The sequence below is a fragment of the Mus caroli genome, unplaced genomic scaffold, assembly GCF_978045245.1.
Source record: "Mus caroli unplaced genomic scaffold, Mus_caroli_1 scaffold_11, whole genome shotgun sequence".
Taxonomy (NCBI): Eukaryota; Metazoa; Chordata; class Mammalia; order Rodentia; family Muridae; genus Mus; species Mus caroli.
This window is the reverse complement of record NW_028227266.1, coordinates 37,327,476-37,353,517: the sequence shown is the minus strand read 5'-3', so window position 1 is coordinate 37,353,517 and position 26,042 is coordinate 37,327,476. Positions and strand designations below refer to the sequence as shown.

General features: G+C 36.0%; 2 protein-coding genes across 2 annotated transcripts; both read right to left on the bottom strand.

Moving 5' to 3' along the window:
• Positions 1 to 1,529: 1,529 nt before the first annotated feature.
• On the bottom strand, positions 1,530 to 2,468 carry LOC110301890 (olfactory receptor 8G50). Its single transcript, XM_021172593.1, has one exon. The coding sequence runs from the start codon at positions 2,466 to 2,468 to the stop codon at positions 1,530 to 1,532; it is 939 nt and encodes a 312-aa protein (XP_021028252.1).
• Positions 2,469 to 19,393: 16,925 nt separating this feature from the next.
• On the bottom strand, positions 19,394 to 20,338 carry LOC110301956 (olfactory receptor 8G50-like). Its single transcript, XM_021172678.1, has one exon. It carries the CDS (start codon positions 20,330 to 20,332, stop codon positions 19,394 to 19,396), a length of 939 nt encoding a protein of 312 aa, XP_021028337.1. The 5' UTR covers positions 20,333 to 20,338.
• Between the last annotated feature and the right edge of the window lie 5,704 nt (positions 20,339 to 26,042).

The window sequence follows — 26,042 nt, the reverse complement described above, 5'->3', positions numbered from 1 at the left end:
AATTGGAAATTTATGGCTTCTGGAAGAGAGCCAGTTATCTCTAAGAGAGTAGTCCCTAGTAAGTGGACAATGCTCTAACAGAATATTGGAGCAGCACAATATGGTTTTGTTGCATTCTCAAAACATACAAAGGACACTGAGTTGAATGTATAAGGGGGGAGGATGGATCTGGGAGGAATAGGAATAAGGGCAGTATGATAAATAATATGTACAAAATTCTCAAATGTGTGTGTCTAAAAGGATTTATTAGGAGAAAATTTTGTTTTCTTAGATTTGGAATATGACCACTACTTGCCATTAATTAGAAAACAATGTTCCAGTTCTAACTTTTTACATGAATTAATAACCCATATTTTACATTTGTAAAAATGTTCCTTATGAATATGATATTTTATGTGAGTCAAAAAATAATATCTCCTTATCATGGGGAAAATAGTATAAAATTATCAGAAAAACAGAGTTTTCTACTGGAAAGTGTTTTTTCAAACCATAGATTCTGATCAGTGTTTGCTCTTCCTCATCTCCTCTACCAAATCCTCCCCACCTCCCCACCCTCCAGTTCCACACTTCTTATCTCTCTGTCTTTAGAAAACAAACAGGCTCTGTCTTTAGAAATCAAACAGGAAAATAAAAATATAACAACAACAACAAACAACAACACTAACACCCAGAACAAAAGAAATGAAGAAAGAAGGACACAGAGAATGTACAGAAGGAGAAACATGTCCATGCAAACACACACACACACATACGTGCGCGTGCACACACATACACACACACAAACAAATCACATGAAAACAGGAAAAATATGCAAGAAAATAACAGAAAGGTTAAAAAAAAAGCCCAAAGAAATCAAAACGAGACAAGAAGATCTTCAAAAATTCCACTGAGTTTGTATTGTTGGTCATGTGTTTGTCATAGCACCAAACTTGGATTGAGATATCTGCACAAATATATGCTGACTTAGTCATGTTTGTAATTTGAGTATGTCACACTATCATGATATTTAATTCTCAATAAGAAAAAGCACTTATACCTTTTATTTACCAATGCTCTCTAATACAGATCTTCACATTTAATAAAACTTGTATAGCACTTTTGTATTTTTGTGAAAATTATTTATTTCAGAGATCAAACTTTCAAAGGTTGGGCAGTACACTTCTTTGAAAAATGCCATATAATCAAGATACTGAGAATATTAAAAGATATGATCATACTTACTTATTCCCCAAATAGCTAAAAGAGCTATGTCCTATGCCTATAAAGCACAATAACCATATAATGCTTTGATGGATTTAAATATATATTTATAGGTTTTCCAGGTTGCCTTCTTTGGGTGAACTCTGAGACATTCAAGAATTGTTTCTTTTTTCTTGTGTAAACCCATTCCTCACTGACAACCATTTTCCCTCACCAAAATGATCACATACTAACAATAATCTCATGACCAGACATACATTTTTGTCTCTGTACACGTTCCAAAACAAAACTCATAGATATGGTATATTTTTGCTATGATAAATATTTCTTTATACATGAAACTTCTTTTTTTGAAATAACTTATTTAGAGCAAGTTTAACATCCCTATTTCTCAGGCTATAGATCATGGGGTTCAGCATGGGCACAATAGTAGTGTAAAACACAGAGGACACTTTGCCTTTGTCTTTGGAGCTGACAGAGAAGGGCTGCAGATACATGAATGCCAGGGAACCAAAGAAGACAGAAACGGCAGAGAAGTGGGAGCTACATGTGCTGAAGGCTTTGAATCTGCCTTCTGTGGATTTGATACGGAGGATACTAATAATGATGAAGATGTAAGAACCCAGGATAGTCAATGTTGGAATAAAGATATTGAAAGCACTGAGAGACAGGAGTACTACCTCATTGACATAAGTACTGGAGCAGGCAAGCTCCATCAATGGGAAAAGATCACAGAAGTAATGGTTTATTATATTATCCTTACAGAAAACCACTCTTAGCATGCAGAAAGTATGAATTGCTGCACCAATGAAGCCCATGCCATATACCCCACCTACCATCCAGGAACAGACTTGGTAAGACATGGTGACATTATAAAGCAAGGGGTTACAAATGGCAACATAGCGGTCATATGCCATTGCAGCTAACATATGACACTCAGATATAACAAAAGCAATGAAGAAATAGAGCTGAGTCATACATTCCTGATAGGAGATGACATTTTTTGTTGTCACAAAGTTCACAAGCATTTTAGGGGTGATTATTGTGGAGTAACAGAGGTCAATAAAAGATAGACTGCTGAGAAAGAAGTACATGGGGGTGTGCAGGTGCGAGCTGAGCAGGATCAGGATGATCATGCCCAGGTTCCCCAACACTGTGAACAGGTAGATTCCAAGGAAGAGGAGGAAGAGGGGCAGCTGCAGCTCTGGTTTGTTTGTTAACCCAGCGATGATGAACTCAGTCACTCTGGACTGATTGCTGTATGCCATTTCTTCCTAAGAGTTCTATTTAAGAAGTAAAAAAAAAAAAAAAAGTTATATATTTATTGTGCTTCCATATACTGAAGTATAATACAGAATTTAAGTATTTGGGGACAGACACTACCATTTCTCTGACAATAACTTGTGCATGTTAGATGACAAAAAAAGGAATTCCTAAATTAAGTAATATGTGAATAACAGGTATATCTAAGCCATCTGCCTCCATTTGTGTTCTATTGCAGAGGAGTTTGTTCATGCTTGGTCTCAAACACTTGAAGGCTAGGTATTATTACTTTGTTTTCAAGTTTTTAGAACTCTATGTACCTTACTTACAATACTCTCACTTCCTCTATTTATAAATATTTCAGATTAAAATATGTATATCAGTCATAAGAGACCTCAACCAATACTACTGGAAGATTCCTATGGAAATTTAATTTACAAATGAAATAAAAACCCCTTGCACTTTTATTCAGTATTGAATCAGAGCTTTTATTTTGGTAATTAATTGAGAAAATAATATAAGACATTTTTATGTATAAAGCAAACATGGAGTATCTTCTTATAAGTAATGTTGCTCTATATAGAAAATTCTGAACAGTATAAATACCCAAATGTATATCTATTGAAGTAGTGCATAAAGTTAGTAAGGATGTTCAAAAGAGATCAAGAGAAAACTCAAGAATCATACAATGTATTTCAAATATGTAATTTTGTAAAATCCTTGTGAGTAAAAACATAAGCCGGCTGGTGAGATGGCTCAGCAGGTAAGAGCACCCGACTGCTCTTCCAAAGGTCCTTAGTTCAAATCCCAGCAACCACATGGTGGCTCACAACCATCTGTAACAAGATCTGACTCCCTCTTCTGGTGTGTCTGAAGACAGCTACAGTGTACTTACATATAATAAATAAATAAATCTTAAAAAAAAAAAGAAACTTTTCATCTAGGGCTGGTGAGATGGCTCAGCAGGTAAGAACACTGACTGCTCTTCCAAAGGTCCTGAGTTCAAATCCCAGCAACCACATGGTGGCTCACAACCATCCGTAAGGAGATCTGACTCCCTCTTCTGGAGTGTCTGAAGACAGCTACAGTGTACTTACATATAATAAATAAATAAATAAATAAATAAATAAATAAATAAATAAATAAATCTTAAAAAAAAAACAAAAAAACAAAAAAAAAAACAAAAAAAAAAAAACATAAGCCACAGTAGTTGAAAGGAGTTAGAGCTATGTAAATAGAATTCAAAGCTTCAGCATTCTAAAAATGAACAAAAAACCTAAAATGTCATACAAATTCAGTGTAATTTCTGTGAACTCACAACTCTGCTTGTGTAAATATTGATGCACATGCATACAATGCATAGAGAACATGTGTTGGTTCAGAAAAATCAGAGAAAATTAGAAAGACAGGAGTAACTTGGGTATTGTACCTTTCCCAACTTGAACATTGTTTTAAGCATTACAACACCAATATGGTGTCATATTGATTTAAGCATACATACACAAATCAATGAAATGATATAGACATTCTAAAAACATCTGTGAAGAATTAATTCCCTATAAAGATTTTATAACATTCCAGTATTGATAGTAATTTTTCAACATATGGTACTGAATTCATTACATAGATCCTTTAAATCAGTAAAATTAATTTAAAATGGGTACTGGAAATAAACATAAGAGCCAAAGAAATAACAATAATATTGATGATGATGAAAATGATAAACCAACAGACTATAAATCTTTGCACGTTCAGAATTATTGTAGATTTTTTTTGTAAGAAGCCCAAAGCAGAGACAATCATACAAATTAGTAAACTGAGTTCTTTAAAAAAAAAACAACCATATGTGCTTTATAAAACACAAGGAATATCTTGAAAAGATGAAAGACAGAATGAGAAAAACTTTCAAGGAATATATTTGAAGAAGAAAGTTTAAGTAGTGTACATAAAGAACACATACAATACAACAATTAAAAGGACAAAGACTCTATTTATAATGATCAAAAGGTGTGAGTAGCCATTCATCCATTGAGGATACACACATGGCCAATAATCATCAGGCAAATCTATTCAATAATGGATGGACAAATGCAGTATACTTTGACCATAAAAAGGGACACTCAATAAAGATGCCTGAAGACATGAGAGTCTGAAGCATACTAAATGAAATGAAGCAGACAAAGGTAATATATTATAGGACCCATTTTACAGTAAGTGTCAAAAATAGGCCAATTCATACACAGAGAGAACTTTCTGCCAAGTTCTGGGGAAAGCAGAGACTGACATGACTGTGGTAATGAGGCTTTAGTTAGGAAGATATCAATGAAATGTTCTACCATGGAACATGATATTGTCTATATGAATATAATCCAAGGATATGCTAAGCACATTGAACTATATAATGGAAAAATAATATATATATATATATATATATATATATATATATATATATGTGTGTGTGTGTGTGTGTGTGTGTGTGTGTGTGTGTGTGTGTGTATAATTGACACTGGCATATGCCTTCCAACACAACCTGCTGCTTTGTTATCCTCCTGGAAACTATTCCAATCAAGACTTTGCTTCATGCCAAATACACACATTAGCATTTTATCTGTGCTTTTCTCTCCAATAAGTATCTAAAAAGTGTTTTGATGACTCATATGCTAGTACAATCACTAAGTGATTTGTTCTCTCTAATATGTAAACAAGAAAACATAAGCTTTTGTTTTTCTTTGTGTGTGTGTATATGTATGCTAGTAAGGTGTGTGTGTGTGTGTGTGTGTAGAGATGTATGGGCCATGATATGATGTAGAGATCAGAGTACAACTTTTGGGTATGGGTCCTTGCCTTTCCACATTCTTGAGACAAGGTCTCTTTGCCTAAACAATCCAAGGATAATGAGTTTCTTTAACCCCTGTAGTTTCTTCTACCTGTCTCCTATTTTTCAGCAAGGTGCTAGGATTACAATTATTACTATTGCTGATTTTTCTACTGGGTTATGGGGATCCTTACTAAGGTCTCCAGGCTTGTGTAGCAAGTGTATTCACCCACTGCATAATACTCTCAACCCCATGCCCTTGTAACCACTAAATGATAATGAGTTAAAGACACAAGACACATAATTTAAACTGTTTCTTCCGTATTTCTTATGAAAGGAGCAAAATGAACATCAGGACAAAACAGAACATGAAACAATGAACTTTTCAGTGGGATCTGCAAAACATATAGCTATAATTATAAGAAAATCAAATGATGTCCTCAATAACTTGCCTCATATCTACACTCTTCTAACTGCACAGTTGGCCATCTCCTGTCAAGGATCACCATCTCCAATTCTAGCTTGAAGGATGTCTAGAGGTTACTGTTATTGATTCATAAAAAGTCTAATGGTCTAATGTAACTGATGTGTTCAAGTCATCATTGTCAAATCCTTTACTAATTTTATATCATGTGTTTTACAGAGTGCTTACATATACATACATAAGTATGAGTTGAATGTGTCCCCCAAGGTTATGCTAGGAATTTTGTCTCCAGTGTAATAGTGAGGAGAAGGGAGAACATTAAAAAGGAGACCACTTTATAAGATCACCTGTTTAAGGAGAGGAAAGTAAGTTTGTTGTCACATGTGCAGATATGTAGCATAGGAATGAGCTTGGTTTCATGTGCACACTCTAGTGCTCTAGTCTTTGTACTCTTTGTACCCTTTGTCCTTCATTGTCCCACAAAGTACTATTTACCCTCTGACATTGAACTTCCAAGCATTCAGGAACTAGAGACAGATGAATTTCTGATCATTATATATTGGCTATTTTAGAATGTAGGACTGTGTTAAATCAGCGAATAACAGACACAGACACAAATCATACAATTCTAAGTGTTTAACTGGCAAGGTGAATGGTTTTTCTGCTCTCTTTGCTTCTCACCAGCTGTCCCAGGAAGCACTAGTCTTCATCCCGTTATCTGCATTATGTCTTGCAAAGTCTTTGTGGCTTTGAGAGTAGTCAGGACTCCTGACCCATGACAGGTAGCTAAGCTAAACTGAATCTGTTTCAGACAAAAGTCTCTTAGTCCTGAAGCTTTGTATTCAGCTCTGTTAATGCCATCTGCCTAGTTGCATGTCTTTGAACTTAGCAGAGAAGTGCAAGAACTTCTGCATTAGTTAATCAGTTTCCCCCTGTGTTATGAATGAGTCATCATCAAGACACCTAAATGGTTTAATGAGATGAAGCTTTATTTGGATGGATCTTAAGAGTGCTATTGAGTAGAAATGACACACAATGAACCCTATTTCATATACATTGTTGGATCAGTTCATGTATATCAAAGTCTCCTAACATTGTCACCACATTCTAGGTCATCATTACATGCATCCTCTACTAAAGGTTTTAGGTCATTTTTTGCTAGTGCTCTTTAAAGGTGTTCAGAATGCTTATTAAGCAGAAATGTAACTTAAGTCTAAGTCTAATACTTTACCATAAACCACAAGCAATATACTATACAATGTATCATACTTTATTCTTGCAACATTAGTAAGAATTTTACTTGATTGGAAAATTCCTCCCTGTCTAGTCCACTTCTCATACTCTAGGAAAGACTTTTATGTTCTTTTCCTTGGATTTGACTTTTATACTTACCCTATGTATGTGAGTAGCTGAACATTTCTTCTTGTTTTTTTACATCATTATTTCACTTGGCATATCCTTCGCATTTCCATGTAATTTCAGATAGATTTCCTTCTGGAAATAAACATTTGGTTATTTCCCTGAGACTGGCATGGTGACTCAACACAAATATACTCTTGCTCAGGCATTTTCAGGGGGGTTGTTTTCTGGTGATCTTGCTAGGTTAATACAATCAAAGGTTTATGTAGTTTTGCATTATGTTAATTATTTTATATGTCATTAGTCATCTTCTGCACATTACATAGTTATGCTTGTCTCTAAAATAAAATACAACATTGCCTTGTTATGTGAACCCAGGAAACATCTAAAATTGCCTTTTAGGGTGATAAAATATGAATTATTATTCTGTAGAAATTTAGTATTTCAACAATTTTGAAAACACACTTTATCAACAGCTTAGCTGGTATCATTCACAAAATTATTATGAAATTTATAGACTAAGACAATTTTTGCTAATGTTTCAGGAAGATATTACATGGAGGTGAATGTGAATTAATAGTAAGACAATTTAATGGAGATAAGCAGAAATGCTGTCATGAGAATTAAAGACAGAAATACATAGGTGACAAGGTCTCTGCTCCTCAAAATCTCTAATACTGAATGCAAAGGGGAGGCAGAGAATTGTACACCATGATGGGAAGTCCACAAGAGCATGGTTGCTGTATGCCTGGCTCAGAATGTGAACAACGGATGCTTTTTAAATGAAAATCAAGTCTAGAAGAACTAAAAGAAATAACATAAATATGCACAGTTTTCAGTGATAGCAAGTATTACTATCACAAGTTTTGGTATTAAATTTTGGATTCATAAAAATAACAAAGTTAATTAATCATTTCAAAAAGGTTATTAAAAGAAACAGGGGCTCTAACAGTGAAAATGATAGACACAGAACTTAAATACCACCAGATGAACCATATTGATTTGTATATGTGTTTAATAAGTGTTGTATAAATTGAAATTATCCAGTAAAACTTACTGTTCCCCTAGTATTGGTATGACCAGCAACAGATCAATTTTACACTTATTGTATGTGACTTTAAGCATATTTTTGCCTATATCAAAACTTATTAGGCTTAAGATTGGAATAAGTATAGGTAGAAGTATGAACATGGTCATCATTCCTGCAATTTGATGTGCTATTGGGAGATATGAATGATCATTGTCTGCCAATGTGGAGAAATTCTGACAATACCTGTGCTTTAGAGTTCAAGATGGGACTCTAAAGTTCTGAGTTTGGAGTGGAGCAAGGAGAAATGAAGTTCACAGGCTCACATTTTCTTTCCCTGAAAACCTGTTTCACTGTGAGATGCAAGCTGCAGGCTCAATACTTTTTCTGCAAGATCTCTCTTCATTTGTTGATGCTGATAAACCACAGTAAAACTACAGCTTTCCTGTACGTCAGGGATCAGTAGGCAAATCTCTCCTTCTGAGTAGTGCACATGCACAAACAATTGCAATGACCCGATTGCCCTCCAACTTACCTGAATCATATTATTGTCACATAGCATTTCATACTGAGCTTTCATTAACATTATATGTAAAAAAAAATTCTCTCAAGGTTTCTTTCCACAAGGGATGGTTGTTGTGAGACAAGAACAATTAAAGTTTCATTTATTATCCTTTTTATACAACTCATTAATTCCCACAAGTGCAGTTTTTCCCCCTCAAAACTATGTCTACAATTAAGTTAAAGTCTAGAACCCAAGGCTTAAAGATACAGTTGTAGGAGGTCTTCACAATTTAAAAAACAGTTTCTGAAATATTGGAGAAGATGAGTTTAGTCTTTTTCAGTTTTTAAGGGTTGGAGTAATAGAAAATAATTTGTAATTGCTGTTAAATGTTGCTAACTAGGGACTGGAGCAATGTCTGGGCAATTTAGAAAACGTGACTGCTCTTGGAGAGTTCACTCCACAGCACCCATGTGTTCACAAATGCCTGTCACTGTAGCTCCAGAAAAACATGAGGCCCTTTTCTGGCCTCCATGAGAACCCATACTCCCAGAGACATAGATACATAAGTTGAAGGAAAATAAAACCTTAAGAAAACATTTTAAAAATTGTAACATTATATTTTCTTATTATTTTGTGACATTTCAAAATATAACTTCACTGGAAGGGCTAGAGATGAAAATGCTGATGTAAGTGTGAGAATGGGTATCAACTGTAGAATTAAATTCAATAAAACAAAATAAGATGTTTTGGATAACTTCTAATGCCAGGAAGAAAAAAAAACACCCAAAAATAAGAAAACAAAAAAAACTGGAATAATATAATATGAGGTATCAAACAGACCTAAATACAGTAGGAAAAAATGGTTTCAAATATATAAACTTCAATAACTTCAAGGACAATATGAAGTCACTGGTAGTGGAAAATTAATCAGAATAAAACTGGTATCCATGCATTCATGGAGACATGCAAATGACAAAAAAATAAGTGATTAAGGGATAAGGGCAAATCCTCAATACAGAAAAACTTCCGATAATTTATGCAAGCACTCTGTTCTAAAACAAATGGAGCACAATCATGCACCCCTCACAGGGCCCCGAACACTGGTTCTTGATATGGAGTGAGGAAAACCACAGTGACAAAACAGAGTGACCTAAAACCCACCAACTCATTCAGTACAATCAACATTCTGAACAATATCTAACTAGTATTCTCAAAACTACTAAACTTATGACAAAAAGGACAATTCAGACAGTAAACAGGAGCTCAAGATGCCATGGAAACTGCCATTAGACAACTAGAATGGAATTCTCAATAGCAAAAATGACAGTGAGACAAAATAAGAAAGACTAAATAAAACAGAAGGCATGAATAAATAAACAAACATTAAATTAAATAGTTGGATGTTTGAGTATTTAAAGATATTTTGTTTACTCTTTGATGATTTTGTATATTGTATTTTTTATGATATTAGTTCACCTTTACCATCTTCTCTCAAACTCACCTCCCCATTCCATGTCCACTCTATCCTGATGTTTCATTCTTTTTTTAAAAATACATTGAGTGCAGTCTGTATTACTCATATATTCACTTTTTTGGGGTGGATATCCACCAGATTATGGTTGACTCTAATAAAAAACAACCCTTCTCTCATCAGCTACCAATTTCTACAATTTGTACACTCCAGCAGTGCTGGGACTTTGCATGACTTGAGCTTGTAAAGGTCTTAGACATGCTGCTACAACCTCTATGATTTCACATCTACAAATGTCCTTCAAAGGGTGTTTTCTTGTAGTCAGTCACTACACCTGACTTTCTCATTCTTACTAGTTTTTTGATTGTTTGTTTATGTGCTTATTTGTTTGTTTTTCCAGTGTGATGCCTGAACATCCCAAGGGGCTTTTTACTATGGTTGTACTTAGGGCTTAGCACTCTTTGATCATTTCTCTTCTGCACCCCAACTACTGTAGGATTCTGTTTGTATCATAATCTACTGCAAAAACAAAACAAAACAAAACACACAAAAAAACCTTCTCTGATGTTGGGAGATGCACCAACTTATGACTGATTAGCGTTACTGAGTGTGGCATTTTGATGGTTGTAGGTGACAAAGATAGGGTATTAAATACATAGGAAATCTCTCTATTAATCTTGTCAATCTCTCTGTAAGTATAACCTTATTCTAAGATAAAAGTTGAAGGTCAAAAATTCTGCTTATTTTCTTGAATGAAAGTTAGAAAAAAAAAAGGAAGAAAGGAAGGAAGGAAAGAAGAAGGAAAAGAAGAAAAGGGAAGAAGAAATTCCTAAATCATTGTTATGTCTTTTCTGTGCCTCTACATCTTTAGGCACTTTTTTTTCTTTATTTTTCTTTTCTTTTATTGGATATTTTATTTATATTTCATCTTATCCCCTTTCCCAGTTTTCCCTCTGGAAACCCACATCCTATCTCCCCCCCACCCCGCTTCTATGAGGATGCTTTCCCCACCTACCCACTCCTGCCTCCCCACCCTGGCATTCCCCTACATTGCTGCACTGAGCCTTCACATGACCAAGCACTTTTTTAATCATTTAAATCATTATTGAAGTATTAGTTGAATAATTTATTTACACCATATTTATATTTCATGTGTAAATTAATATGAAACTCACATACACTATAATTCTCACAAGACCATTCCAGGTGTCAAAAATGTTCATTTCTTCTCATCTTCTTTTATGAATCCATGTGTTATATGCACAGATGTACATATATTGGCACATGTACATACCCATGCGTGCTCATGCAGAGGCCATACCATGCAATGATCTCTATGGCTGTTCTCCATTTTTCCTCAAGTTAGAGTCTCTTGATGAATCTGGAGCTTGACATTTTATAAGATGTTGGGTAGGCTGTTAGGCCATCTTCTGTCTCTCCCTCTCCCAGCACTGGGGTTACATGTTTAGTGCCATGCTCACCTTTGGACTTGGGTAATGAACTTGAATTTTAATGTTTGTGCATTAACCTCTTATCCACTGAGATGTCTCATGACCCTCTGAAATTACAATGTTTTATTGAAAATAGTGAAAAAATTAAGGGCATTTGTGATTGGCCATGGTGACACATGCCTCTAATCAGCCCAGTCAGAACAGGAAGATTTTTCACAGAAGAACAGCCTGAGTTACAAAATTAGTTTAAAGGACACATGACAAGAGATCATGACATTGACTTAAAAATAATACTTACTGTAAAAATAAGTATTTCTACAATATGTCTACCAAAAGATTCAGACTCCAGTGCTTTGCAAGTTGAAATATTTATAGTTTTCTTTTTTCTATTTATCGATCTCAAGATTTTTGCAGCTGCCCGGTCCCTAAGCATGTTTTGAGCTGAGAGGATAAGGCTGAAAGCAGTTTTCTGTTCATAAAATATCCATTATTTTTCTGCAGAGCTTGCTGTTTCTGCTTCACCTTGCTGAGTATTATACATATCTCTTCCTAACATATATAAAGTGAGCATTCAATACAGGCACAATTTTTATTATATATAGTGGATTTGATCTGAAATGACTCCTGTGGGGCATTGGGCTATGTACAGGCAGGCTGGTCTCCAGTAAAGCTGAGGTTTGAACCCCAGAATGGTGATAATTCACCTACATGGTGGTAGGCGTTCCCTCATGCTCCTGGAACTCTGGCTCCTGCCTAAGTTACCGCCCCCACAGCCCCCACAAGAGAAGCATGGCTAGAAGTCAAGCTTCTGACCTTCAGGCTAAACTCCTCCCCAGTTACCTAGCAACAGTAAAGACCATAAAAGGGGCTGTTAGGCCCCTCCTTGCTCTCTCCTCTCACTCCTCTCTCCTCTCTGTCTTCTCCTCTCACTCTCTCCCTCTTACTCTCTCTTTCTCTCTAGCCTTCCCCCCTCCCTTCTCCACACCTTACTACAATAAAGCTCTAAAACCATAGAATGTCTCTGCTCATCAAGACCCACTGCACTTGGAGGATGGGATAGGCTTTCTCCTAATGAGCCTTTTCTAATATCCTGATAGAAGGCCTTCCTGTGCTACAGTCAAGATCTGCTCTGCACTCTTGCCAGCATGGGAACCTCTCTTCCCTAATCCCTCTCTCCCATAACCCTGGTGGCTTTAGAAAAGTAGCCCTGGGGCTCCCAGGTTGGACTGCCCCTTGTCCACCCCCCCAAGAGTGGGTCAGAGACTTGGATGCCCCTCAGGGGGGGCTGAGTGGAAAGCGTGTGGCAGCCCTCCCACGTGGACAGTCCAGAGCATAGGTGGAACTCTGGCGGGCTGTGGGTCCCTTCCCCTCTCTTCTCTAAGGCCCCTTATTAGTTCCCACAGACTCCTACAGCTAATGTTCTGAAAACTTGTCCACAGCCAGTGCTTAATTTGTGAGGTTCTGGAAACTTTGGAAGGTAGCGCACAGCTGGAGAAAATTGGTCACTGCAGGAAGGTCCTTTAGAGACAAATTATCCCTGGTCACTTATTGTATCACTCTCTGCCTTCTGGCATGCTGTGATAGTGACCCATTTTTGCTACTGTATTGTCCCTGAAAGGATGGAAATTTTGAATCAGAGAAATAAAAGACAAACTCTGCATGGGTTTATTATCCAAGCTTATGACAATGTTTTATATTTCATAATAGAATGTTTGGCTCCTTTTAATTATTAATATTTTGATACTTATTGTTTCCTAATGGTATCTGATAATACATATATGTACATAACACATATTCAATAGGGGAATGAACTCTTGCATCTCATTATCAAGGTAACATAACATATTCCCATCATATATTTGAAGCAAGCTAAAAACAAAGCCAGTCCTCCGCTGTAACTATTACGAACATACCTAATGTTATAGTTAGAGGTTAAGCAGGCTAATGCTCAGTAAAGAGAAAAAAGGAGACTAATGCTGAGGTGCTGAACACAAGCCTATCACAAGAGAAAGGAAAAGCATGGCGCTACTCGGAGATGCCTCTTACTCATCTCCTCAGTACTATGCTGCAAAGACTTTGAAGCTTGTAGGAATAAGCAGGAACGCAATCAGCACCTTAGATATTTCAGAAATAGGCAGCTTCCCATATGATTGAGACATATTAAATACATGTATGTAATTTTAAAGAATCCTTGATAAATAAAGATTTAATGATAACTGACACTGAGAAACTCTTCATGGAAGAGATGAGAAAAGTCATGCAGGAAAGTCATGCCTACAGGAAGGAAAGGTGTAGGGTGAGCAAAAAAGGAAGGGTTTAAAAAAAAAAGGGGGATACCAGAGATGGTGGGACTCTCTGCTGGAAACAAGAAAACAAATTTTTTTTTTCTGGCATTGTCAAGTCCTACAATATGACCTTAATATAAAAAGGAAAAATTCTAATTAACCGCTTTATTGCATATAATTTTTTAGAGTGGCCAGTTTTAATGGATGAGTGTTGCTTCCATTCACTGAGAAGACTGTTTAATATTTCAGTATGAATGGATAACCCACACAAATACATTTGTAAATAATGCAGAAAAATCCAGTAGCATAAACCAAATGAAACCAAAAAATCAACCAAAGCAAAACCAAAAAATAGATGTGGTGGTGAACACCATCAATCCCATAAGTTTGGATGCAGAGGCAGATGATCTCTGTGAGTTCCTAGCTGTCATGCTCTACATACTATGCTACAGGCCAGCCAGGGATGTACAGGGAAACTCTGTCTCAAAAGAATTGTGTTAACAAGGCGATTTTTAATATGAGATTCAAAAATTTTGTTTTTCAATAATGCATTCATTCTCTGAAACAGGGAAGAGTGGCACAGAACAAACTCCAAAACTGGATGGAGGGAAAGTAGGAAAGTACACAGTGTGTGAGATTGTAGGAAATGTATGTGGTCACACTGAGTATTGTGAGTCCCACACAGTGTCACTTCCTTGTGGAGAGGAGTCATATTGCTCCTATGTTTCCATTACCTCAATATAGATCTGTGTTTTAGCCAAAAAAAAAAAAAAAAGAAGAAGAAAGAAAAGAAAAAGAAAAAAGAAAAAGAAAAAAGAAAGAGAGATTATTTTTTTATATATTCAGTTTTTTACTAAAGTAATTTTAGAGATCACATTCAGATATAATTGCTAATAGGCTTAACTTGAAAAGGCTAAATACAGAAAATATTAAAACTATCAAATCATACTAACCAAAAGTATTCTCTTAAGTAAGATGAATAAAACTCATCTGAAAATATTCATGTTCCACATACAAAGAGAAGGCTTTAAAGGAGTTTAAATCTATCTAGATGTAGTACAGTTAACTCTTGGTGGGTGAACACGGGAACATCCTATAATTGTTTCCACCATATATCTGAACTCATGAAGCTAATTATTCCTTACATAATTTCCCCCCAAACAAAATAATCGCATACTAGTAATACTATCATGGTCAAGCATACATTGCTGCCTCTGGACTGTGTTCTTATCAGAACTCTAGATATGATACAGCTTTGCTAATGTAAAATATTCTTTACACATGCAAATTCTGTTTCTTGAACACCTTCCTTAGAGTAAATTTGATGTACTTATTCCTCCCGCCTAAATCAGAGAATTCAGCATGGACACAATTGTTGCATAAAACAGAGATGAGGCTTTGTTTTTCTTCTTGGAGCAAATTAATGAAGGTTGAAAATATATGAAGCCAGAGAAAAAGAAAGACAACAACTGCAAAGAAGTGGAAATTGTAGCTGCTAAATGCATTGACTCTGCCCTTGGTGGATTTTATACATAGGATGCAGGTGATATTGAACGTGTAAGGGGCTAAAGTGGCCTGGGTTGGAACATATTGAATCATTGTTGTACAGAAGCACTATCTTATTGACAAAAGTACTGGAGTAGGCAAGTGGAAGCAGTGGAAGATCACAGAAGCAGTTGTTTATCACTTTACCCTTGCATAAAAGCACTCTCAGGATGCAGAGTGTTTGAATTGTATCTTCAGTGAAGCCCATAGCATGCATCTCACTTATCATCCAGAAACAGATTTGTTAAGACTGATGACATTATTGACCAAGCAGTTGCTGGTGACAACATAGTGGTCATATGCCACTGGTTGCATGCCACCAGTTAACATTGTAACAAATATTAGGAAGGAAGAGAGCAGAGTCATTTGGTTCAGGGAAGGAGTGGCATCATTGTCTTGCACAAAGCTCATCATCATTAGAAGTTAATGACAGTTTGGTAGGGCTTAAAACTAAAAATGATCAATTTACCATATGGCCTATCAATTCTAGTGGTGTAAACAACCTCTCCTCCCCAGCAGAAAATGTACATATGTAAGAAAACTGGTGCATGGTCGGTTACTGCAGAAGTGCTTCTCTTCAAATGTTGAAGTCATCCAAATGTACATTCAATGATGCATGGACAGGAAAAATGTACATTGTCTAGGAACTGGAACATTATTCTGTAGTAAAGGGGCCTGCATTTCTGAAATATGTCACATCTTCAAATGGCCTGAAGCAAGCCAAGAGAAAGGAATAAGAGCAAGTCATACATTATATGGCACCTTGTCTAGGAAATGTCAGGAACAAGATGGAAAGGAACTTGATGCCTGCCTGGTGTACTTGACCACATGTGGTTATGAGGGTTTAGTGATAAAAAATGAATCTATGGTAGAATATGGTGACATTGGTGCTACTCGTGAATATACACATGCTTTAACTGTACGTTGAAAGCTATGAGTTTTCAAATATATCAGACACACTTTAGAAATGTGTTATAAACATTACAAATATGAGTCAGTGAGATGGTTTAGTTAGGAAAAATTACCACAGCACAGGTATGGTTAACTGAGTTCACTCCATGTAGCTTATTTGAAAGATGAAGGAAAGAGCCAACTCCACAGATTTGTCCTTTGACCTTCAGATGCACACTCACACATCACGTGTGTGCATATGCACACACACACAAACAGAAAATTAGCAGACACATAATACTAATAAATGAAAAAAACAAAGTACAAATGCACCAAAATAATACTGACATCATGCAAACCACACAAACCAGCCCATCATAACCTGCTGCTTTCCCACTCTTATGGAAGTCTTTCCAATCAGGGCACATCCAGAAGATACGGCATTAATGCATGCCTTGTTTTGTGTTTACTTTACTTAATTTCTATATTCTGAATGGTTAGTGTTAGAACCATCTCTTTATATTTTGAGAAAAAATAGTGCATTTTTTCAGATATGACAACTATCTGTTTATTGCCCAGTATATTTTCAACAACACTTAAATAAGCATCCTTCTTATAAGTAATGTGAATAGCCACAGGTGGATATGCTATTATATAGGGATGAAATAATTGGGGTAACTTGTCTAATCTAGGTTTGCAGCTTGTATCATTATCAACTGGCACAGAATTACTGTGTGAGCATTTTGTGAATTGAAAATTTATTGATTCATAAATCTGACTGGTTAATTATAAGCTTCAAGACTTTTGTTTTACTAGGCTACTGGACTATGGGACTGCCAATCACAGGGGTTTATGGCTGAGAAGGAACTAGCCATAGTGAAACAGTGAAACAGTGGTAGGAATATCATGATTAATTGCTGATGAGGCTAGAGGCAGAGGCAGCAGAACTGCACCTGGTGCAGAAAGCTGGCGGCAGTAGCACGGGAAGCCTGCAAGTCCTTTTTAATATTTCCCCGAAAGCAGTCTTCCTATGTTACAAAAGAGGAGACAGACATAGCTAATGATTCATTTTTGTTTTAGACTCAAAATAAGAGTATCATTAAGCATACCTAGAAAAAAACGTATGACTTGAAATATGAAAAGGTAATTTCCTGTCTTCTGTGGTATCATTGTAGAATATAAATAAATGATCATTTTCATCTACTGTTAGTATAGTCTTTTCCTTTTACCTTTCTCTCTCTCTCTCTCTCTCTCTCTCTCTGAGACAGAGTTTCTCTGTGTAGCCCACTTGTCCTGGAACTTGCTCTGTACATTACACTGGTCGTTGATTCACAGATATCTGCCTGTCTCTGCCCAAGTGCTGGAATTAAAGTTGTATGCTACTCTCTACTGGTGAGCATATTCTTATAATTTCTAAAGACTAATTTCATGATGGTCTGACACACAAGTGATATGGTGCTAGGAGAAATGGATTTGGGATTCACATTTTCTATATAGAAATTTTTCTCTCAAGTATGTTCTGTTCAATTACCAAAACTGTTGCGTATAAATATTATTTTGTACTGTTATATGGTAAGTCACCAATATATCATGCAACATAAAAAGGAATTGCAATGAAAGTATATATAGTTTTCTGTAACAATAGAAAAGATAAGATGAAGAGAAGTCAGAGCTTACAGAAAATCAAGGACCTTTATTTGGCTTTTCAAAAAAATGTCCTATTGTTTTTCCAGTTTTGGTGTTACTGGATGAGGTAAAGACAACATGGCAAAGAGGCTTTTCATGTGTTTGAAGGCAAGCTGATGACAAAGCCACCAATGTTCTGTGACAACTACAGGATTCCATTGAAATAACAGATGCAAGGTAACCAGGTTTAAAACAAACAGAGAAAGTTAACACTAGGAACAAGAATAAAGGCTCGAGTGCTGTGCTTCTGGACACAGATTAATAGAGTGAACAAGGGCCCAATGTGTTATTTGAAAATCTCCACGCTTGTCTCCTTAATACATCTTGTTTAAAGGCTTTGAAGCTTTCAGGAATCATGATGTGAAGTTTCTAAAGCAATGTAAAAGTACATTATTCTAGGAGAATTTATCCTAGGCATAGACCAGAAAAACCACACTGCTGCTGTTGAAGTCTTCAGAAGAGCTGAATGGTATATTCTTGCTGAGAGATACTATGGGTATCTGATGTGAATGATATTATTTGACAAAGAACTGAAGTTTCTGGTCTTGAGCTTAATTGGATGAAGCTTATAAAATTAAGTTTATTGTGTCTCCCATGCATGTCAGGAACCCAGAAAGAATAGTTAGTTTAGGGGTATGAATTCTACATGTAATTAGAGAGGCAACTACTTTCTAGTTTTAAATTTTCTATATAAAAACAGCACAATAGTGTACTAGTCTATCACTTATGAAACTGAGATTCTATAATGTGGTCTTGGAAAGTGCAGTTGTTATTTTAAATAGAGAAAAGTAGTACAGAACTTTCAGGAAACAGGAAACTTTCAGGAACAAAGATGATGGCAAAGTTCCCAAGCTGGATCAGTAACAATGGCAATAGTGTTGAACATGTGCAGATGTGTACAGTCTTGTTCAGTTATTTCAGTGTTATTTCCCTGAAGCTGGAGCAGTATCATTTCTATGTTTTATATTCCATAAAATAGGTCTACATGTTGAGGGAGATATAGAAGGAATAATTTGGGTTTATTAATTTTTGTTAAGGCTACTTAATTTAGAGATCACTTTTTCACATATGGTTGATAATACACTAAATTGAGAGGGTAGAATACACAAAACTAGATAATAGATTACTTTCTACCACATGTATTTATTTCCTTAATCAAGAAAGTAAAATATCTCCAGAAAAGAGCCAGATTATATACACAAAGCAGAATGAGCTATAGGAAGACTTTGGGGTGTTTTGAAAATATTCAGAGGTGTAGTAGTTGACTTAAGGTTGATAGACCCTCAGACAACCCAGAACTGCTTCCTTCATGTATTTAAATTTTTTAAATCCAGTTCTTCTTGACATTTTTTGGTAGTAAATAACCATGTGTTAATGGAATTTTCAAGAATTAACATGTATTGTTGTCTCAAGCTATTTTTCTTGTCAAAATTGTAGATATAAGAACTTTCTACTAAAGAAAAATATTATTTTACATATGAAATGTCTTCTTTCGAAGTAACTTATTTAGAGCAACTTTGACATCTCTATTCCTCAGGCTGTAGATCAAGGGGTTCAGCATGGGCACAACAGTAGTGTAAAACACAGAGGACACTTTCCCTTGATCTTCGGAGCTAACTGATGATGGCTGAAAGTACATGAATCCAAAAGAACCAAAGAAGACAGCAACAGAAGTGAAGTGGGAGCTGCAGGTGCTGAAGGCTTTGAATCTGCTTTCAGTGGATTTAATGCGGATGATTCTGGCAATGATAAAGCTGTAAGAGCTCAAGATTGTCAGCATTGGCACACAGAAATTAAAAGAACTGAGGCACAGAAGTACTACCTCATTGACAAAGGTGCTGGAGCAAGCAAGTTGCAGCAATGGAAGAAGATCACAGAAGAAGTGGTTTACTACATTAGCCTTGCAGAAAAGTACTCGCAGCATGCAAACAGTATGAAGTGTGGCTTCAATGAGACCTATGCAATACACCCCACCTATCATCCATAAACAGACTTGGTAAGACATGGTGATATTATACCTCAAGGGGTTACAGATGGCAACATAGCGGTCATACGCCATTGCAGACAACATGTAACACTCAGATATAACGAAGACTAAGAAGCAGTAGAGCTGTGTCATGCATTCAGGGTAGGAGATGATGTTCATCTCTGTCACAAAGTTCACCAGCATTTTGGGGATAATAACAGTAGAGTAACAGAGGTCAATGAAGGACAGGCTGCTGAGGAAAAAGTACATGGGGGTGTGCAGGTGGGAGCTAATCGAGATCAAGATGACCATGCCCAGGTTCCCCAGCTCCGTGAGCAGGTAGATTCCAAGGAAGAGGAGGAAGAGGGGCAGCTGCAGCTCTGGTTTGTTTGTTAACCCTGCAAGGATGAACTCAGTCACTGTGGACTGATTGCCTTCAGCCATTTCCTCCTGAACAATTCTTTTTATAGGAAGTGAGAAAAAGATTGTTGATCACTCTGCACTCGATTGTGACATTGAATTAAAATAATTTTACTCTGTTGTCTTCTGCTGCCAACAGTTCTTCATGGGTAATACAATTAAAAGACATTAACATGAGGCATAAAAATAAATATCTACTATATCTATATTTATCTGTATTCCATAAACCCACAAAGAAGAGCTATAACAAATTCTATGGAGTTATCTAGCAATCTCTCATGTCTATCTTATAAATATTGTTTTATATTAAAATATCAGCATCATCAAGGAAAACAAACAATACCTATGAAAAACTTTCACCATTAGTTAATGAATGAAGCAACATTACACTATTTATTTAATATCACAGCATAGATTCTAATTATATTAAGTCAAACAAAACACTATATATGAAGCACCTCTAATTATAAATGAAGAGATGAGACTATATCTATGTTAATAACAATGTTTTATATAAGTTCTCTACTTAATAGAGACATTTGAAGAAACATTTTAATGGTCATCGTATGGCAGAAGATTGAAAGGAAATAACCATTAAGCTTATTAGTAATTTAAAAGAAGTTATAATTTACTTATATATATTAAATGAAATAAATATGACATTGCACTTGGAACTGCAAAGCAGTGTGGAAGGGAATTAAAGAGATAGAGAAAAGAAAGGCATCCCCATTCATGACAATGAAAATAACTTTATGACAATAGATGTGCTTTCCAGGTCTTTTTTAAAACTCAACTTTCCGTTTTTTATTTTTATTTGATTTACATATACATGAATCATTATAAATTCAAAATTATGTGATCAACAAAACTCAGAACTAACTTGAAACAGGATAATGGAGCCCTAAACCTCTTCCCTCTTGAATCTCACTACAATATTTTTATAATCTGCATAGTATAAATGGGCCATCAATGGAACACATTTGATATTCCAGAAACAAGTTTCACTCTCTCTCTCTCTCTCCCCATATATATATATATGTGTGTGTGTGTGTGTGTCTATGTGTGTGTCTATGTGTGTGTATGCTTTGAGCATGAAGGTCCATATGGTACTGGAGTAGATTGGTATTTGTTATTAATATGAAACTATTTCAGACACCATTAAATCAAAATAATTTATAAGTGACCTATTACAACTAAATATAGCAGATAAAGCTGTATTCATATTGAGGGAAAACAGAGCCACACATTTTCAAATTTAAAATTAGTAATCTTTCTTATATAAGAGCCCAAATTAGAGGTTGCCCTACAATATTAGTAAATTGAACATAATATTAAATCTGAAAAAATTACACACAGCATAGAAACATTTCCTATAACATTTTCAAGGAATAGAGTTTTAGATAGAATATAAGAAAATAAAAATAATAGCATTTAGGTCGGGCAGTGGTAGTGGATGCCTTTAATCCCAGCACTTGGGAGGCAGAGGCAGGTAGATTTCTGTGTTCAAGGCCAGCCTGGTCTACAGGTCTATACAGAGAAACCCTTCTTGAAATAAAAAAAAAAACCCAATAACAACAAAAATACATTTAAGACCAGAACACCAATAGCTCAGGCTCTAAGACTGACAATTAGTAAATGGGATCTTATGAAATGGAAAGGCATCTGTAAGGCAAAAACACTGAAATTAGGACAAAACTGCAGCCTACAGAATGGAAAAAGCAGCATTTCACCATCTTCTTGACTGACACTGGGCCAAGAAACAAAATATAATAAAATTAAGAAACTAGACATCCAAAGGGACCCTGTCCAAGAAGCCATGTTGCTTCTGAATCCCACTCGCTCTCCTCTGCAGACTGGTCTCTGAGGTAAAGTAAACATAATTAATTCCTGGTAGAGTAGAAAACTTTGAATTTTCTGAAGGTGTAAATTGTAAAAGTCTATGTATTTCACCCACCCTTCTGCAGTTGCATACATTCATGCTAAATCTCTCTTCTACTTGAGAGAGGTTGTAGTTTACATTTTTGTGTACATATTTATTTTCAGAGGTATGTGATTTTTAAATATGTGTGATGTAAAATTCAGTCATACACATGGTAACTTTTAAAAAAGAAATTATTCATAAGAAAGAAACTAGATATCAACAAACTAAATAATACAATTAAAAATGGGCTACAGATGTAAACAGAATTATCAACAGAGGACTCTCAAGTGGCCAAGAAGCACTTAAAGAAATGCTCAATATCTTTAGCCATCAAAGAAATGCAAATCAAAACTACTTTGATATTTGGTCTTATATTTGTTTGAATGACTAAGATCAAAAACACAGATGACTGCTCATACTAGTGAGGATATGGAGCAAGGTCAACTTCTGCATGACATGTGGCATAGTAAATATGTACGCTACTTTGAAAATCAATATAGCAGTTTCTCAGAAAATTGGGAATCAATCTACCTCAAGAACCAGATATAGCACTCCTGGGAATATATCCAAAAGATGCTCCATCCTACTACTACATTACCTGCTCAGTTATGGCCATGGCAGCTTTATTCATAATATCTAGAAACTGAAAACCATGTCAATGCCCCTCAAATGAAAAATGGATAAAGGAAATGTGGTACATTTACACAATGGGGTAGTATTTATCTGTTAAAAAATGACACCATATAATTTGCAGGAAAATGGATGGAACTACAAAAAGTCATCCTGAGTGAGATAACCCAATTCCAGAAAGACAAACATGATATGTGCTCACTTATAAATGGATATTAGCTATAAAGATTAATTATGCTGCAGTCCACAAACCCAGAGAGGCTAAAAAAACAAAGAGGTCTCAAGGAAGGACCCATAGATTTCCCTGGGAAGGAGGAATAGAATAAATGTCACAGGTGAACTTAGAGCAGGTGGGAATGGGAACAGGAGGTATTAAGTGAGTGAGCAGGAGACTGTACTGGCAAAGACAACTAGAATTGGAGGACATTTCGGTGCCAAGGAACCGTACTGTAATAGAAACTTGGTAGAGTCTATGAGTGCGACCCTAGAGAAGATTCCTAGTAAAGGGTTATATGAAGCTTGAACTGGCCAGCTTCTGTAACCTGGTAAGTCTGCTAGTGTAGGAACTAGGAGACTGACACAGCCACAAAAATTTGACCTATAATTCGACCAGCCTACAAGATGTGCAGGGGTGAAGGTGGATCAGAACTTCTGGGAGTGGCGAACCAATGACTGGTCCAACATGACTGGCCCAACACTCAATGAGAGATAGACAGACAGAGACAGACAGAGACAGAGAGACAGAGCAAGAAAGAGAGAGGTGCTTCTCTGCTCAAATACCTAGGAGCAGATTCAGAAACTCATATCAAAGAATAGACAGAATCTCAAAAATGTGGAGGAAATATGTTAGAAGCCAGAGGGTCAACAATATCACAAGAACACAGCTCATAGAATCAACTAGGCAGGGCTCATAGAAGTTAAGAGAAACCAAGCAAAAATCAAGGAGCATATATGGTTCTGACCTAGTTCCTCTACATATATGTTACCATTTTGTAGTTTGTTCTTGTGGAACTCCTAACAGAGTGAATGGGGCCTGTCCCTGACTCTTTTGACTGCTCTTGGGACTGTTTTGCTCCTATTGATTTGCCTAGTCTAGCTTTGATATGAGGATTTTGCCAGGTCTTATTGTAACTTGTTATGTTATGTTTGGTTGATATTCTTAGGAGTCTTGCTCTTTTCTGAAGGAAATTGTGGAGACGTGGATCTGGGGGAGAGGGGTGGTGGGTAAGAGAAACTGGGAAGGGAAGTGGCAGGGGCAACTGTGGTTGGGATGTAGTATATACCAGAAGAATGAACAAATAAATAAAACTTAAAAAGATTTATATGTTTACTCATATAGTGTCTACATAGTGTATTGCACAGAGGTGCAAGTACCCTTGGAGGCCAGAAGAGAGCTACCTGACCTTTGAGAGGAGCAAGTACATTTATTCACTGTGCCATGTCTCCAGCTCAGCAAATAAGAATTTCTTAAAAATACTATTGCACTCTCAGTAACATTTGTTAAAGTTTCAAGACTTTTGAATACTTTGGAAACTAAAGTCTTTCAAAGCAATATTATTTTAGACAACTTTATTGAATTAAAATTGAAAAAGTGTGTGGATGTATTTACCAGAAAAAAAAGAGTTATTTATTCAGGGAAGAAGAGATGGTTCAGTGACTAGGAGTACTGCCTGCTTTTCCAATTAGTAAATAAATAAATGAATAAACTGTCAAATTTTGCAATTTATAACAGAGGATAGGGACGACCATTCTTTTATTGGAGATGCACATGTGCCCAATAAGCATTGGAAACACTGCTTTATTGCCCAGTATTAAGAAAATTCAAATTGCAAGTACAATTAAGTAACCTGTCATATGGATCAGGATCATGGCGATGAAAGCTGTATTACAGGGATGTAAAGAAACTGGAGTCCTCATATGTTTTGGGTGGGGTTATAAAATGCTACAGGAAACACTAAAATGCTTCAAAATAAAACTATGGACTTATCATGTTGCAAAAATTTCAGTATGAAGATATACCCATGATAATTAAAAGCATATACTCACAGAAATATGTACAGGACTGTCAAAATAGAAGAGCTTTTGAGATCATTAGGTTGAAAATTCTCAAATATTGATCTACTGATAAATAGACAGACAAGGTATACTTTATCCATAAAACAGACCATCGTTCAGCAGTAAAGATAATTAAAATCCCTGAATAGATATCTTCAAAGGACATGAAATTCTGTAAGTAAAATAAGCAAATATAAAAGACACCAGAGTTTTGGAATCCATTTATAAAGGTATCATGAACAGGCCAGTCAAACATTTAGAAACCAGCTTGGTGTCTATGAGGTAATGAAGTGTGGGAAGGAAGACACTGACATCTCATAGTTACAGGATTTTATTTGTGGTGGAGATGGAAATGTTCTGCAAGAGAACATGATAATGGCTGTGTAATTCAGTAAATATATTAAAAACACTGAATTACACTGAAGAATATACATTTTATAATATAACACACTTTAATATATGTGTTATAAAAGTTAAAATTAAATTAGATCCCTGAAGTAGCCTGATCAGATGAAAGATTCTACCACAGCCTGTACCATTTCCATCTGCCTGGAAGCACTTTCTATCTACTGTCTCCCTGGTGTGTACCTTGTAATTTGTATCAAATATTCAGGTTTTCTCAATATTGGGGCATCTCTGTGAAGCAGTCAACTGTTGTCTTCACTTACTAGTAGTCATATTATCACAGGATGTGCTTAGCCTTTCAATCCCCAAATAAAGAAAATTAAACACTTTCTAGCTATCAACATGTTAAAGACAGAAGGTAGATACATCATCTAGAGCCTTCCTTCTTTGTCTTCTATCTGGGAAAGTTCAGAAAGCACAGTCAGCAATTAAGCACCATGCCAGAGGAGGCTTTTGGACTTCAAGTTCCCCGCCTCAACACACTGGAGACAAATCAGCTACTTTCAACTATATACTATCATGCAATGTGATATTCTGTCATTCCAGCACAAATCATACTGCCACATAGTAAACCATTCACTTCCATAGTATCCACTGATTCCACTGGCTGTCTGACTAATTTCTTCCGTTTCCTGCCTCTGGAAATGATGTTCTGGAAAAGAAAGGTTCTTAAAACAAAGGCTCCAGTATGTCTTACTATGTCACTGTACACTTGACACTAGC

Coding starts and splice junctions, on each gene's coding strand:
- LOC110301956 (XM_021172678.1), bottom strand. CDS start 20,332: ATGGCTGAAGGCAATCAGTCCACAGTGACTGAGTTCATCCTTGCAGGG.
- LOC110301890 (XM_021172593.1), bottom strand. CDS start 2,468: ATGGCATACAGCAATCAGTCCAGAGTGACTGAGTTCATCATCGCTGGG.